The 17,080-nt window shown below is 42.3% G+C and overlaps 2 protein-coding genes across 2 annotated transcripts; one reads left to right on the plus strand and one right to left on the minus strand.

Annotated features, from left to right (window-relative positions):
* Positions 1–122: 122 nt before the first annotated feature.
* On the minus strand, positions 123–8,659 carry LOC106571672 (eukaryotic translation initiation factor 2 subunit 1). The gene is made up of 8 exons (XM_014145008.2): positions 8,469–8,659; positions 7,507–7,749; positions 7,291–7,370; positions 6,698–6,849; positions 4,538–4,644; positions 3,661–3,758; positions 3,366–3,509; positions 123–768 (listed from the first exon to the last, which is right to left on the minus strand). The coding sequence occupies exons 2-8, from the start codon at positions 7,745–7,747 to the stop codon at positions 643–645; spliced, it is 948 nt and encodes a 315-aa protein (XP_014000483.1). The 5' UTR covers positions 7,748–7,749; positions 8,469–8,659; the 3' UTR covers positions 123–642.
* Positions 8,660–8,661: 2 nt separating this feature from the next.
* LOC106571673 (V-type proton ATPase subunit D) lies at positions 8,662–16,737 on the plus strand. Its single transcript, XM_014145009.2, has 9 exons — positions 8,662–8,925; positions 9,570–9,687; positions 10,169–10,248; positions 10,456–10,523; positions 10,615–10,659; positions 15,144–15,247; positions 15,332–15,398; positions 15,519–15,597; positions 15,739–16,737. The coding sequence occupies exons 1-9, from the start codon at positions 8,885–8,887 to the stop codon at positions 15,881–15,883; spliced, it is 747 nt and encodes a 248-aa protein (XP_014000484.1). The 5' UTR covers positions 8,662–8,884; the 3' UTR covers positions 15,884–16,737.
* Positions 16,738–17,080: the final 343 nt, after the last annotated feature.

Below are 17,080 nucleotides of genomic sequence, written 5' to 3' on the forward strand. Positions count from 1 at the left end.
TGAGCCACAGGGAAGTTTGAATATTTGTTAATATGGGCATGTTGCAGATGAAAATAACAAATGTGATTGTGTAGAAAAACCAATCGGAGCGCAGCTGCAATTCATACCCAAAACCACTGAGATCAAACTTGTAGAACTTTATTGATGTCATGAGCAAGATCCTGCAAGTAAAAATCCATACTACTGGCAGAGGAACAGCACATAAGTAACCCAAGCCAGTATCACACACAACTAGAGCCTATACCTCTTTTACACGCATCACTTCCTGTGACCAGCGAGAGGTGAATTTGCGATGGATACTGGGGCTTTTTTCCAAGAAAGTGAAAGGCCACTGCTTGTAAACAGTTTTCTGCATATATATGGGTATAATTGATCCAAATTGGTTTTGTACTGTAAAATGGTTACTGGTATAGTTTCTTATTTGCTTTAAAACATTTGTCTATCCATTTCTAGACTTGAGAGAATAGCAATGTATGTTTCTCTCCATCTTCTGAGAAGTCCCTAATTATCAATTTAGATGGTTATTAGCCAGTGAATACCTCTATGTAATATGAGTTACACATCTGTGGGACAGTGACTATGGCCAAGTCTGTCCCTCCTTCTGTTTTCTTCCAAACATCCCTTCTTTCAGGGCTGACTGGACTAGTCCTCTGCTTTAGCCTCCATCTCTCCGTCCTCGTCGTCTCCGTCCACCTCTGCATTCTCCCGCTCTAGCCTCTCAAGCTGACGGGCCAGCTCGGTCTCGTCCGTGTCCGTCACCACCTTTGCCTGGGGGGGGTATAACAAGAACGTTACACTGCATTTAGTTATTTAGCAGATGCTCTTATAAAGACCGACTTATAATCAGTGCACATAATCAATTAATTCCCTCAAGGGGAGTGGGATATGCAACAACGTGTGAAATAGGACAAACATAAGCACCCACCTAATTTATTATAGTAAAGTTAAGTAAAACTAAAAATAGCGGCTAACTGAAAAATTGGTGCTAGTAAGACAAGGCACAACAGTCATGTAAATTACTATTATATATCCTCAGATTGAAAGTAGTGTTTGGTTCAAGCACTGTATGAGAAGTGTAATTATTTAGTGGACTGAAGGAATGTGCACTCCAAATAAATAAAGGTCTCTCCTGGCTGATAAGAAATCCTGGGGGATGAAAATGGAAAAGTACATCTTTGTGGAAGGGAGCGGGTGAGAGCTAAGGGTGTAAATGGACACTGCACTGTATTGAATGGACGTAGTCAGCTGGTACATCTTCGCCGAATCAACATTTGAAACATCAATCGGAGTTTGGGCTCTTTTGTATGATATACATGGTTGGACATGACACATGCACTTCATGGGAAGTAGCGTCAAAGGCCACTAAGAGAGAAACCACCTTTCGCATAAGTACTTTGGTATTCCCTCACACTACTGGCAAACTGACCACCCATCTCTCCATCGTTTTCTCCCCCAACCATCTACTGTATCTACAGTGCCTTCACAAAGTGTTCACACCCCTTGACCTGTTTCACATTTTGTTGTGTTACAGCCTGAATTTGAAATGGATTAAATTGAAACTTTGTGTCACTGGCCTATAACAAAACACCCCATAATGTCAAAGCAAAATTATGTTTTTGGACATGTTTACAAACGCGCCCCCCGAATGGCGCAGCGGCCTAAGGCACTGCATTAGAGTGCTAAAGACGTCACTGCAGACCCGGGTTCGATCCCAGGCTGTGTCGCAGCCGGCCGAGACTGGGAGACCCATGAGGCAGCGCACAATTGGCCCAGCATCGTCCGGGTTGGGCGAGGGTTTGGCCGGCCGGGATGTCCTTGTCCCATCGCGCTCTAGCGACTTCTTGTGGTGGGCCAGGCGCATGCACGCTAACTTCGCTCACCAGCTGTAAGGCGCATTGGTGCAGCTGGCTTCCGGGTTAAGCGAGCAGTGTGTCAAGAAGCAGTGCGGCTTGGCTGGGTCGTGGCCCTTGACCTTCGCCTCTCCCGAGTTTGTACGGGAGTTGTAGCGATGGGACAATTGTATATCACGATAAAGGGGTAAAAAGTACAAAAAAAACAACATTATGTTTACAAATGATTTAAAAATGAAAAGCTGAAATGTATTGAGCCAATAAGTATTCATCCCCTTCTATGGCAAGCCTAAATAAGTTAAGGAGTAAAAACTTGCTTAACAAGTCACATAATAAGTTGCATGGACTCACTCTGTGTGCAATGGTAGTGTTTAACATGATTTTTGAATGTGTATCCCACACATACAGATAATTGTAAGGTTCCTCAGTTGAGCAGTGAATTTCAAACACAGATTCAACCATAAAGACCAGGAAAGTTTTCAAAGGGCACCTATTGGTAAATGGGTAAACATAAAAAGCAGACATTGAATATTTTTTTGAGCATGGTAAGTTATTAACTACACTTTTTCACTATAAAAGATACAGTCGTCCTTCCTCAGTTACTGGAGAGGAAGGAAACCGCTCAGGGATTTCTCCATGAGGCCAATGTTGACTTTAAAACAGTTACAGAGTTTAATAGTTGTGATAGGAGAAAACTGAGGATGGATCAACAACATTGTAGTCACCCCACAATACTAACCTAAATGACAGAGTTAAAACAAGGAAGCCTGTACAGAATACAAGTTATTCCAATACATGCATCCTGTTTGCAATAAGGCACTAAAGTAAAACTGCATAAAATGTGACAAAGAAATAAACTATGTCTTGAATACAAATCGTTTTGTTTGGGGCAAATCCAACACAAAACACCACTGAGTACCACTCTGCATATTTTCAAGCACGGTGGTGGCAGCATCATGTTATGGGTATGCTTGTCATCAGCAAGGATCAGGGAGTTTTTGGTTGTTGATAAAAATAAAATGGAATAGAGCTAAGTACAGGAAATATCCTAGGGAAAAACCTGGTTCAGTCTGCTTTCCAACAGGGTCCGGGACACAAATTCACCTTTCAGCAGGGACAATAGCCTCAAACAAGGCCAAATATACACTGGAGTTGCTTACCAAGACGACAATGAATGTTCCTGAGTGGCCGATTAACAGTTTTGACTTCAAACCTATGGCAAGGCTTGAAAATGGTACAATCCAGGTGTGCAAAGCTCTTAGACTCACAGCTGTAAATCGCTGCCAAAGGTGATTCTAACATGTATTGACTCGGGTGTGAATACTTATGCAAATGAGATATTTCTGTATTTTATTTTCAATAAATGTGCAAACATTTTCACTTCATCATTATGGGGAACTGTGTATAGATGGGCCTGTTTAAATCATTTTGAATTCAGGCTGTAACACAACAAAATGTGGAATAAGTCAAGGGGTGTGAATACTTTGTGAAGTCACTGCATATCCTCAGTCTCACCTCCATCTGGATGTTGAAGACGCCCCTCTTCTCCTCGATCCTCTCCTTGATGGCCGCCATGGCCTGGTTGAGAACCGACAGGCCCTCGGTGCGCTCCAGAGTGGTTGTGGTCATGACGTAGCGTGGCGGTGCTATCAGATTAATCTAGGGAGAGAACGCACTCGAGCGGTCATACAACGCCTTCGAGAAAGTTGAGGTCAACCACAGAGCGACAAAAATGAAAATGAAATCGATATAGAAATATAATTAAATAGATTAGAAGTATTGAGTATGAGGGTTCCTTGATTCAACCTACCTTGATGGGCATGGCCTCTGTCGAGCAGCTAAGCCCCGCCCTCAGTGCGTCTTTCACAGCGTCAATGCCCTCATACCCGTAGCATGCCACCTCGATGTCTGCAAGGACGAGAGTAAAAATGTATTGTTTAAAGAAAATAAAGTGTCAAGTCGCCATGTTTCTAATTTCAAAACATCAGGAGTTCAATAGTGTCATCAACATGCCACTCTGGCGAACGAATCAATGAACATTATGTAGCATATGTCTCTAATTTCCATAGGTGTGTAGGCACATATATATTTTTTAAACTCCACACATGTGTTTAACTACAAACATCAAATATGGAAATACGGACCCAACAAGACTTCATCAGTTAGCCAATAACTTTCCTGCCATTGAAATCCCTGGGTGGACCGCCTAATGGTGTTTTCAGCTCGCCAAAGTCCAAACAGTGGGAAAAAGGTTCCTAAATAAATTATCATCCTAAAATAATGAATTTAGCAGTATAGATTTTCTTATTATGTTCGAGCAAAACAACACCGCATTAGCCATGGCAAAATGCATAGAATTGCAATAAATCTGCAAAACTCTCTCTCAGCCGCACAACAAAATGCATTGAATTGCAGTAAATCTGCAAAACTCTCTCTCAGCCGCACAACAAAATGCATAGAATTGCAGTAAATCTGCAACCTTCTCTCTCTGCCGCACAACAAAATGTCTATAATTGCAGGAAAGTAGCATCAAAACTACTCCCCCCCCGTCCTCCACCCCCCCAATACCTTTCCAATGTAATCTCCCTGCCATTTATGGATATTCCCCCCCCATTGATCTTCTCTAACATGTCTAGTACATATTGATTGCCCTGGTAATGTTGAGTGTGCTGTGATCTCAGGCTGACCTGCTCTGATTTTGACAGCCTGTGGAGTTAGACGCCTGTTGATGTTGTCGATGAGCACAGCCCTCTCCTCCTCGGTCAGGTCTAGCCCATCCAGCATGGCAGGGTCACTGGGAAAAATAAAACATTTTTGGAGCATGGATATCTGACTAAATGATATGAGGAGATCGGGAGCAAACACTACAACCCATTTCATACCCGCCTACAATATCTGCGTCCATCTCTCACTAAGAATGACCGATGGTATTTTATTAGGATCCCCATTAGCTGTCGCAGAAGCAGCAGCGACTCTTCCTGGGATCCACACAAAACATGACATAATACAGACCATTAATATATAAGGACATCGCGAGGGCAGACCTACATAAAAGGTCTTGGTCTCATTGTAAACCTCATTCACACTACAGGGTAGTTCAGCCACACCGTGCTGGCTCGGATATATTATTTTCACATTGTCCTTTCCAGCATGGTTCCAGCAACAATGGAGAATACGTAACCAAGCCAGCCTAACACAGCTTGGCTGAGCTTGGTTCGGCTCAGTCATGTGTACAGTACCAGTCCAAAGTTTGGACACACCTACTCATTCCAAGGTTATTATTATTTTTTTTAAACAATTTTCTCAATTGTACAATATTAGTGAAGACATTAAAACTATGAAGTAACACATATGGAATCATGTAGTAACCCCCCCCAAAAAGTGTTAAACAAATCAAAATATATTTTATATTCTTCAAAGTAGCCACCCTTTGCCTTGATGACAGCTTTGCACACTCTTGGCATTCTCTCAACCAGCTTCATGAGGTAGTCACCTGGAATGCATTTCAATTAACAGGTGTGCCTTGTTAAAAGTTCATTTGTGGACTTTCTTTCCTCCTTAATGCATTTGAGCCAATCAGTTGTGTTGTGACACGGTAGGGGCGGTATACAGAAGATAGCCCTATTTGGTAAAAGACTATGGCAAGAACAGCTCAAATAAGCAAAGAGAACCGACAGTCCATCATTACTTTAAGACATGAAGGTCAGTCAATCCGGAAAATGTAAAGTACTTTGAGTGCAGTCGCAAAAACCATCAAGCGCTATGATGAAACTGGCTCTCATGAGGACCGCCACAGGAAAGGAAGAACCAGAGTTACCTCTGCTGCAGAGGATAAGTTCACTAGAGTTACCAGCCTCAGAAATCAGCAATTAACTGCACCTCAGAATGCAGCCCAAATAAATGCTTCACAGAGTTCAAGTAACAGACATCTCAACATCAACTGTTCAGAGAAGACTGCGTGAATCAGGCCTTCATGGTTTTGCTGCAAAGAAACCACAACTAAAAGGACACCAATAAGAAGAAGAGACTTGCTTGGGCCAAGAAACACAAGCAATGGACATTAGACCGGTAGAAATCTGTCCTTTGGTCTGATGAGTCCAAATGTGAGATTTTTGGTTCCAACCGCCGTGTTTTTGTGAGACACCCGCCTACAATATCTGCGTCTATCTCTTACTAAGAATGACCGATGGTATTTTAGGTGAACGGATAATCTCCGCATGTGTGGTTCCCACCGTGAAGCATGGAGAAGGTGGTGTGATGGTGCTTTGCTGTTGACACTGTGATTTATTTAGAATTCAAGGCACACTTAACCAGCATGGCTACCACAGCATTCTGCAGCAAAATGCCATCCCATCTGATTTGAGCTTAGGGAGAATATGTAAGGGCTATTTGACCAAGAAGGATAGTGATGGAGTGCTGCATCAGATGAGCTGGCCTCCACAATCACCCGACCTCAACCCAATTGAGATGGTTTGGGATGAGTTGGACCGCAGAGTGAAGGAAAAGCAGCCAACAAGTGCTCAGCATATGTGGGAACTCCTTCAAGACTGTTTGAAAAGCATTCCGTGTCACTACCTCATGAAGCTGGTTGAGAGAATGCCAAGTGTGCAAAGCTGTCATCAAGGAAAAGGGCGGCTACTTTGAAGAACGTAAAATATAAAGTATATTTTGATGTTTAATACTTTTTTGGTTACTACATGATTCCATGTGTTATTTCATAGTTGATGTCTTCACTATTATTCTACAATGTAGAAAATAGTAAAAATAAAGAAAAACCCTTGAATGAGTAGGTGTGTCCAAACTTTTTGACTGGTACTGTATATAGGAAGAAGAGTCACGATACTCACGATACAGCCTGTTTGAAGACGTCGTAGGCGCCGTATCCCGGACGCTTGTACTTCTCATCAAACACCCAGGCGGTGCGCGTGAACAGGCTCTCCAGCTGCTCGTCCTTAGTGTACTCCAGCACCTCAGCCACGTGTCGAAGGATACTGTACACCTGCCACGGACGCCACACCATAAAAACATTTACACCGCGATATCACCTCTGGTCAAGAGGGAAGACTCACAAATGTCAGCATGGTCCAAGATCTGAGCCCGTATTCATAGTCTCAGAGTATGAGTGCTGATCTAGGATCAGGTGCCCCCTATTTGTGTAATCATATTCATTATGATTTAAAAGGCTACACTGATCCTAGATCAGCACTCATACTCTGAGATGCTCTATGAATAAGGCCGTTTGTGCTTTCTTACGGACTCCTATGGTCATTGTCATCCCAACGACGACAGTAGTAGGCTGTACAGCACAAACAGATCTGGGACCAGGCTGCACAAACGTCTGAGAGTTTATGACATCGGTGGAACGGAATGATAAATAGAATTTTGTATATTACAGCATCCTCCGGCACGTGGCTGAGTGTTGACGGTGAACCTGACTTACGGTTTTAGATTTGGTGAATTTGTCTTCACATTTGATAGCATCCTCTGGCGAAACTCTTCTCTTTGATAAATCAATGTACCCTGCAAAGAGTTGACAATATAATGTTTTTTATGTTGTTTTTTTATTACCTATAACACAATGTGTACACACGCACACATACACACACACACACACGGTCTACATTTCTTGACCGGACACACTCAAACTCCGCCTCACCCTTCTCTTTGTCCACTCGGATGACCACCACGCACTCATTGCGTCCGATCCTAATGAGCTTGTTGATGGAGCGGATACGTCGGCGTGACAACTCGCTCAGCAGGATCATGCCCTCAATGTTGTTGTACTCCAGCAGGCTGACATAGGCGCCCATCTCGGCAATGGAGCGCACGTTCACCATCACCACATCCTCCACCTCAGGGAACCGGTGCTGGTAGAACCTACAGCTAAGGTTCGGCATCGCTGGGGGGGGGGGGGGAGAGGGATTACGGAGACAATAGGACAGAGGCCAATATAATGAAACCAGAGAGATATGCTATTCCATATACTTACAAAGGGTTTTAAACAGGCTTTGATTAAACTCTAGAGAGTAACTGAATGAGAGGTCATTAGGTTGAAAAGAGGGAAATGGGGTGTAGATTTGGTTGGACAGTCACATCAGGAAAAGATGGAATACAGTGGCAGTTCTCTTCTGTCAATCATTCTTGGTAACTTCTTTTTTTTGGGGGGGGGGGTAGGCGACAAGGAGGAGTGATCTGGTGCCGCTAGATTGCAATATCAGAACAAAATGCCAGTCATCTCTCATAGTCATGTAGCTATCCTTGTACACTCACTCAACGTCATCATCTTACTTACCGTTAACTAACTTAGCTACTGTAACGTTATCTGGCTAGAGCTGAAGGTGTTACTAACACAGTGCCATATATACTTGCAAGACTAAACAACTGTCAACATGGATCTATGTCTTCAGTCTGATGTATAGACGTCAACGCACCCACATTTATTCACACACAAAAAGGATCATTTAGCTAGCTAGCCACCCAGCTAACCCACTAGCTCATACATGCGGCACATGCACCTATAGCACCAGGAGCTAGCTAGCTAGCTACGTTACTTAGCCAGTTATTCACAACTCCGGCAAACAGCTGTTTTGTTCGCAGTGATTCGAGTAGATGCCTTACCTGTATCGTATAGTTACAGAACAATACTGTTGAATGCCCTGTATTAGATTTTTTTAAAAAACGTTATAAGTTTTATTCAAATACGTAGCTAGCAAATTAGGCCCGATTGCTACAACTTCAAATTCATCCGTGGTGTGCAAATTTTTCGACCCGGAAAAGAAAGCGCCCGGGTTGACACGCGCAAGCGCAATAACGGTTAACAACACAGTCACATGACTACTAACCAGCTGATGGCTTTTTTGCAATAGAATATCATGAATAACACGACATCGGTTACAAAGCTGTTATTCTCCAAGTAATAACAACGGTGCAATACCTATTCTTTAATATTTTAGGTATTTGCGTGCTGTCTCGTTATTTAATCGCCGTCCAGACGTAATTGAAGTACATACGACCGTTTGCAGCCAAAGGACAAGATGTCAGGAAAAGAGAGAATCGACGTCTTCCCCTCGAGAATGTAAGTAGCAAGTCTAGGTAGCTTGTTATTTTAGCTAGCATAGTTTGACATTTCTAGCAAGCTAGTCCACTCAATCTAGGGTAGCAAGTTTATGCCCCCCCCAATTAATATAAATGTACATGACCGTTTAGTTGTGTTAGGTTGAGCCAAATTGAAATGAAGGAAATTACAGATCAGTAAGCTCAGCTCGTTAGCCAAGCGCAGTCAATTGTGAGCCCTTTAAAATAAATGATGAGAAAACTCAACCTTTGCATTTTTTTCAACAATTTGCAATGGCATTAGTTATTAGTTCGAGTCAATAGTTGTATTTCGTTGCCATTTCATGATGAACATCTAAAAGAGGAAATGGACTGTCACTGTCATGTGATGACTGTCCATAATTTCCAAAAACCGCTGGGAGATTTTTATGTGCCCTAACTTTACTCACACAGTCTATGGCATAGATTATGCCATGTCTAACTACTTACTATGTTAATTTGTCTTGAACATCATAATGATGGGTCAATAACAGGCACTTTGATATTGTGGTGACCTGCAGAAAACGGCATAAAAGCACCAATACCTTTCAACATGATTGAAATCTGAATGGCAATGCATGTTTATGATGGAAGTCCTCTCTGACACCTGATGACTTGTCTGTGAAGGGCCCAGACCATCATGAAGGCCCGTCTGAAGGGGGCCCAGACTGGTAGAAACCTACTGAAGAAGAAGGCTGATGCCCTCTCCATGCGCTTCCGTCAAATCCTCCGCAAGATCATCGAGGTAATTCAAGGAGGTTTAAAACCATAGAAACAAGAATGACTAGAATGGAAAAAGCCCCTCAGACCATGGACATTTGACAGTACGCTCATGAGTAAACTCAATATGTCTGCCGGCCCACCCATCACAGACCATCGATTTTTGAATGGCAATATCTGTTCTAGTAGTTCTGTTTCTATGATTTACACATTGTCTAATTCTCTGTTTCTTATCTGATTTAATATTATTGTATTGTATTATTACTTGTAACCCGTGTGGCTCAGTTGGTAGAGCATGGTGTTGCAACGCCAGGGTTGTGGGTTCGATTCCCACGGGGGACCAGTACGGAGAATTTTTTTGTATGAAATGTATGCATTCACTACTGAAAGTCGCTCTGGATAAGAGCGTCTGCTAAATGACTAAAATGTAAAATGTTGTATAAAATCCTGTCATAGGGGCATGTTACATTGACTCCTTTCCTTTTGTTGCCTCTCCCGATTTCTAGACTAAGACATTGATGGGTGAAGTGATGAGGGAGGCGGCCTTCTCTTTGGCTGAGGCGAAATTCGCTGCTGGCGACTTCAGGTGAGAGGATGGGCCTCATCATGAGCCATTTGAGGCCTTTATTTAGGTGTTTGAGCCATTTGAGGCCTTTATTTAGGTGTTTGAGCCATTTGAGGCCTTTATTTAGGTGTTTGAGCCATTTGAGGCCTTTTATTTAGGTGTTTGTCTGATGTCAATATTTTGCCAATGTTTTGTCAATATTCTCATAACATTATCATGTTCCCACAGCACTACTGTCATCCAGAATGTGAACAAGGCCCAGGTGAAGGTTCGGGCTAAGAAGGATAACGTGGCAGGTTAACACCTTTGGACTTCTCTGTATCTTTTTAGAACAACAGCATGTCTCTCCTAAATGTCTCACCTGTGTGATTCTCCTTTTCCTCACAGGTGTCACTCTACCTGTGTTTGAGCACTACCAAGAAGGAGGGGACAGTAAGTAGTGTTCTTATCTGGTCATGCAGGGTTGAGATCAATTCCAATTTAGTTTGAAATTCCAAATCAATTCTTGAATTCACTCATGAAGTGAAGAATTTACGTTCAATTCAATTAGAATTTCAACAATCTTCAAGTTATGGAATTGGATTTAGGCTGTTTGGACGGTTTGAATTGGAATTGAATTGGAATGATAAAAACAGTTAATAATTCAAATTAAATATTTCTAATTCGCCCAGTTAATGAAATGACTGCAGGATTTGTTTGAAGTCATTAACTTGTATTTCTATATTTCCAGTATAGCTATACTGTCTGAACAGTGACATGATCAGCCTTAAAGCCTGAGGGGAATTTAATTCAAATTGGAATTTATGGAATTGTTGAGGATAATATATCCAATAATTAAATTCCCAACATTGGAATTGAATTATCTCTGAATCAGTGTTGGGTAGTAGTAAACTACATGTAGTTCAACTAGTAATTTAACTACATATTGCAGTAGCTTGGTGGTATTCAAATCTACAGTGCCTTCAGAAAGTATTCATTCCCCTTGACTTATTCCACATTTTGTTGTTACAGCCTAAAATAAAAATTGATTAAATATATTTTTTCTCTCACCCATCTACACAAAACACCCCATAATGACAAACTGAAAACATGTTTTTAGAAATGTTTGGCAAATTAAATACAGAAATATAATTTACATAAATATTTACACGGGAGTCAATACTTTCTAGGAGCCCCTCTTGGGTATGCATGTCTGTTATCATTTTTGCACATCTGTATTTGGGGATTTTCTCCCATTCTTCCTTGCAGATTTTCTCAAGCTCTGTTAAGTTAGATGGGGAGCAGCAGTGAACAGCAATCTTCAAGTCATTCCACAGATTTTCAATGGGATTCAAGTCTGGGCCACTCAAGGACTTTCACAGTCTTGTTCTGAAGCCATTCCAGCGTTGCTTTGGCTGTATGCTTGGGGTCATTTGTACTCTGAAGCAGGTTCTCATCAAGGACTTGCCTGAATTTGACTCCATTCATTTTTCCCTCTATCCTTATCAGTCTCCCAGTCCCTGCTGCTGAAAACATCCCCATGGCATGATGCTGCCTCCCATGCTTCACTGTAGTGATGGTGTTAGATTGATGATGAGCTATGGCTGGTTTTCTCCAGAAATAGTGCTTTGCATTCAGGCCAACCCGGACGACGCTGTGACAGAGCCTGGGCTCAAACCCAGAGTCTCTGGTGGCACAGCAGTGCAATGCAGTGCCTTAGACCACTGCACCACCCGGGAGGCCCCTAAAATTGATACATTATTTTTTTCCCCTCATCAATCTGCACACAATACCCCATAATGACAAAGCGAAACAGCTACATATAAAAAAACTTTATTTACATAAGTATTCAGACCTTTTACTATGAGACTCGAAATTGAGCTCCGGTGCATCCTGTTTCCATTGATCATCCTTGAGATGTTTCTACAACTTGATTGGAGTCAACCTGTGGTAAATTCAATTGATTGTACATGATTTGGAAAGGCACACACCTGTCTATATAAGGTCCCACAGTTGACAGTGCGTGTCAGAGCAAAAACCAAGCCATGAGGTCAAAGGAATTGCCCGTAGAGCTCAGAGACCGGGTTGTGTCGAGGCACAGATCTGGGGAAGGGTACCTGCAGAATTGAAAGTCTCCAAGAACACAGTGGCCTCCCATCATTCTTAAATGGAAGAAGTTTGGAACCACCAAGACTCTTCCTAGAGCTGGCCGTCCAGCCAAACTGAGCAATCGGGTAAGAAGGGCCTTGGTCAGGGAGGTGACCAATAATCCGATGGTCACTCTGACGGAGCTCAAGAGTTCCTCTGTGGAGATGGGAGAACCTTCCAGAAGAGCAACCATCTCTGCAGCATTCTACCAATCAGGCCTTTATGGTAGCGTGGCCAGACAGAAGCCACTCCTCAGTTAAAGACACACTACAACCCGCTTGGAGTTTGCCAAAAGGCACCTAAAGACTCTCAGACCATGAGAAACAGGATTCTCTGGCATGATGTAACCAAGATTGAACTCTTTGGCCTGAATGCCAAGTGTCACATCTGGAGAAAAGCTGACACCATCCCTACGGTGAAGCATGGTCAGTTTTTCACAATTCCTGACATTTAATCCTAGTAAAAATTCCCTGTCATTGGTCAGTTAGGATCACCACTTTATTTTAAGAATGTGAAATGTCAGAATAATAGTAGAGAGAATTATTTATTTCAGTTTTTATTTATTTCATCACATTCCCAGTGGGTCAGAAATCGACATACACTCAATTAGTATTTGGTAGCATTGCCTTTAAATTGTTTAACTTGGGTCAAACGTTTCGGGTAGCCTTCCACAAGCTTCCCACAATAAGTAGGGTGAATTTTGCCCCATTCCTCCTGACAGAGCTGGTGTAATTGAGTCAGGTTTGTAGGCCTCTGTGCTTGCACACGCTTTTTCAGTTCTGCCCACAAATGTTCTATGGGATTGAGGTCAGGGTTTTGTGATGGCCACTCCAATAACTTGACTTTGTTGTCCTTAAGCCATTTTGCCACAAATTTAGAAGTATGCTTGGGGGCATTGTCAATTTGGAAGACACATTTGCGACCAAGCTTTAACTTCCTGACTGATGTCTTGAGATGTTTCTTCAATATATCCACACACTTTTCCTCCCTCATGATGCCATCTATTTTGTGAAGTGCACCAGTCCCTCCTGCAGCAAAGCACCCCCACAACATGATGCTGCCACCCCTGTGCTTCACGGTTGGGATGGTGTTCTTCGGCTTGCAAGCCTCCCCCTTTTTCCTCCAAACGTAATGATGGTCATTATGGCCAAACAGTTCTATTTTTGTTTCATCAGACCAGAGGACATTTCTCCAAAAAGTACGATCTTTGTCCCCATGTGCAGTTGGAAACCGTAGTCTGGCTTTTTATGGCGGTTTTGGAGCAGTGGCTTCTTCCTTGCTGAGCGGCCTTTCAGGTTATGTTGATATAGGACTCATTTTACTGTGCATATAGATACTTCTGTACCTGTTTCCTCCAGCATCTTCACAAGGTCCTTTGCTGTTGTTCTGGGATTGATTTGCACTTTTCGCACCAAAGTACGTTCATCTCTAGGAAAAATAACGCGTCTCCTTCCTGAGCGGTATGACGGCTGCGTGGTCCCATAGTGTTTATTCTTGCGTGCTATTGTTTGTACAGATGAACGTGGTACCTTCAGGCATTTGACAATTGCTCCCAAGGATGAACCAGACTTGTGGACGTCTAAACATTTTTTCTGAGGTCTTTGCTGATTTTCCCATGATGTCAAGCAAAGAGGCACTGAGTTTGAAGGTAGGCCTTGAAATACATCCACAGGTACACCTCCAATTGACTCAAATTATGTCAATTAGCCTATCAGAAGCTTCTAAAGCCATTATGTTTTTTTCTGGAATTTTCCAAGCTCTTTAAAGGCACAGTCAACTTAGTGTATGTTAACTTCTGACCCACTGGAATTGTGATACAGTGAAATAATCTGTCTGTAAACAATTGTTGGAAAAATTACTTGTGTCATGCACAAAGTAGATGTCCTAACCGACTTGCCAAAACTATAGTTTGTTAACAAGAAATTTGTGGAGTGGTTGAAAAACGAGTTTTAGTGACTCCAACCTAAGTGAATGTAAACTTCCGACTTCAACTGTATGTAAATATGATAATAAAGATTTGAGTTCTTTATCAATTTGCAAACATTTAAAAAATATATATTGTTTTTGCGTTGTCATTCTGCTTTATTGTGTATAGATTGAGAGATGATATAAACTATTATAGAGTAAGGCTGTAACATAACAAAATGTGGAAAAAGTCAAGGGGTCTGAATACTTTCTGAATGCACTGTATATAGACAAGTGTGTTTTCTTTCTAAATCATATCCAACAACAATTCAATTGGCCACAAGTTGTAGTGACATATCAAGGATGATCAAAGGAAATTAAATGCATCTAAACTCAGTTTGTAGCGTCATAGCAGGGGTGTGTAAATGAGATATTTCTGTATTTCTTTTTTCAATACATTTGCAAAAATGTCTAGAAACATGTATTTTATGTAGATGGGTGAGATCTTGTTTTTATACATTCTGTTAACATATGACCTCAAAGTAGCCTATGACATTTCAAATTACATTTTCAGAGTAGCTTCCCTAACACTGTTCTGAATTCAAATACCTAGAATTTGAATAGAATGAAATTGAATTTACAGGGAGAGGGAATCTAATTTAGTGTGTGGAATTAACCACAACCCTGTTGTCCTGTATGGCTTTGGATAAAAGCGTCTGCAAATGGCATTTATTATTATTACCTCAAATATTGGCATGGCTGCATTTATGGGCAAATTTAGTTTAACAACTTATAGAAAGCTATGCCCTGCTATTGAACTTGTAGTGTGTTTCTGTGTCACTGCTCACTGTATTCTTTGCTTCCCTCTATCCTCTCCTTGTTAGGTTATGAGCTGACTGGTCTGGCCAGGGGAGGAGAGCAGCTCTCCAGGCTGAAGAGGAACTATGCCAAAGCAGTGGAGCTGCTAGTGGAGTTGGCCTCCTTACAGGTAAGTCTCGCGAGACTGGTAAACCATGCGGCGCATGTGTGACTGAACAACAAAGTCTCATGGTCTCACTGTTTTGATCTACAGACTTCCTTTGTCACGCTGGATCAGGCCATCAAGATCACCAACCGCCGTGTGAACGCCATTGAGCATGGTGAGTCTGCACCGCTTTGGCACAATAACTAAACCTGCACTACATATCGATAATGGCAGTCAAAAGAGATGGTTGGAAGACAGCGTGGAGAGGATAAAATGTGGTTTGACCTGTCCGCAGTGATCATCCCCCGCATTGAGCGGACCCTCAGCTACATCATCACTGAGCTGGATGAGAGGGAACGAGAAGAGTTCTACAGGTAAGTTACGTCATCCCTCAGACTTCCTCATCCTCAACGCCAAGTCTACTCCCACATCTGACCGGAGGATCACTGTCCACGTGTCTCGTAGAGATATCGAGTGTTCTAATTCAAATTCTATGGTGAATCCCACCTCCTCAGGCTGAAGAAAATCCAGGAGAAAAAGAAGCAGATGAGGGAGAGGACGGAGAAGGAGATTGCCGCCCGTCTGGCCAAGCTGGGCCCCATCGCTGAGCCGTCCAACATGCTGATGGAGGAAACCGACCAGGACCTGCTGTTTGAGTGACATGCCGTCACCCGTGGCTACTCCGTCACCCGTGGCTACTCCGTCACCCACATCCTATTTATTCTGTGCCTCTCCGGCCACGTTGATGTCTTCTTGTGTGCGAAAGGGAAGAATTGTCTGTTTTTTTTGTTGTACACGTTGGTGATGTTTTGTTGTCGTTTTCAGTATTGGAGATGTGTCCAGATTTATCACAGTGTAGAAATATCAGAACTTTGCAGCTAACAGCAATCACATCAGTTCACTAGAGTGTCAAACTTGTCGAGGATGAGTTATCTTTGGAATGCTTAAGTAGCAAATAATATATGTACATTGAGTTAAATGACATGGTTTACAAATGTGAGCTGTATTAAGCATTCCATCTGATTGGGTTAGGGCATAGATGGCTAATGGCAATGCTTCCATCAGAACAGTCAGTCAATGCATGCTGTCATTCTGTACAGTTAAAACAGGGTGGTCGTTCTTTCCCCCCCTAAGTGTCTGTGTTGTGGATGCTAATCGCTTCCATGGTCACCACATATCAGTATTGACCATAAAAGAATGGCATTCTGTTTCTGTGCAATTTCATTCTATTTCTATGGTACTGTATTGACCCTTATAACAGGAGGATGGCTAACATGTGGGTCCCGTGTGGCTCAGCTGGTAGAGCATCACGCTTGCAACGCCAGGGTTGTGTGGTTCTCCCCCCCCCCCCACGGTGCCCCAATATGACAAATGTACTGTAAGTCACTCTGGATAAGAGTGTCTGCTAAATGACAATGTACTGCTGACCCCCTATAACCATCTGCAGTGGCACCCTGAGTGCAACCCCACTTATGTCGGAACAATTCATCCAAATAAAGATTATCTGAATATTCTCCAAGTGTCACTTTGCGATTCTTATCTCAAATGAGTGTTACTGTAGGTGTTGCAGCCACGATTTGTCCCTCAGTTGCTGATGTCTGTTGACAAAGCTGTGCTGGAAACATTGAACAAAGTAATGTCTGAGAAAGCTATTACAAGGTACAACATCCTAAATGTATCTGGGGCACACACCTGTATGTGAAATGGCAGCCATTTTGTAATATGTGGTGCCAAGGAACCAATTCATGTAAGGAATGAATGTAGATTTTATATTCGCTCTAGTTATTTTTCCTACTCAAATGTTTTAACTAAGCGTACCCTCATACACAATGAATATCTATCAAGTATACTCCAAAA

Source organism: Salmo salar, chromosome ssa15 (assembly GCF_905237065.1).
Source record: "Salmo salar chromosome ssa15, Ssal_v3.1, whole genome shotgun sequence".
In the NCBI taxonomy this organism is placed as follows: domain Eukaryota; kingdom Metazoa; phylum Chordata; class Actinopteri; order Salmoniformes; family Salmonidae; genus Salmo; species Salmo salar.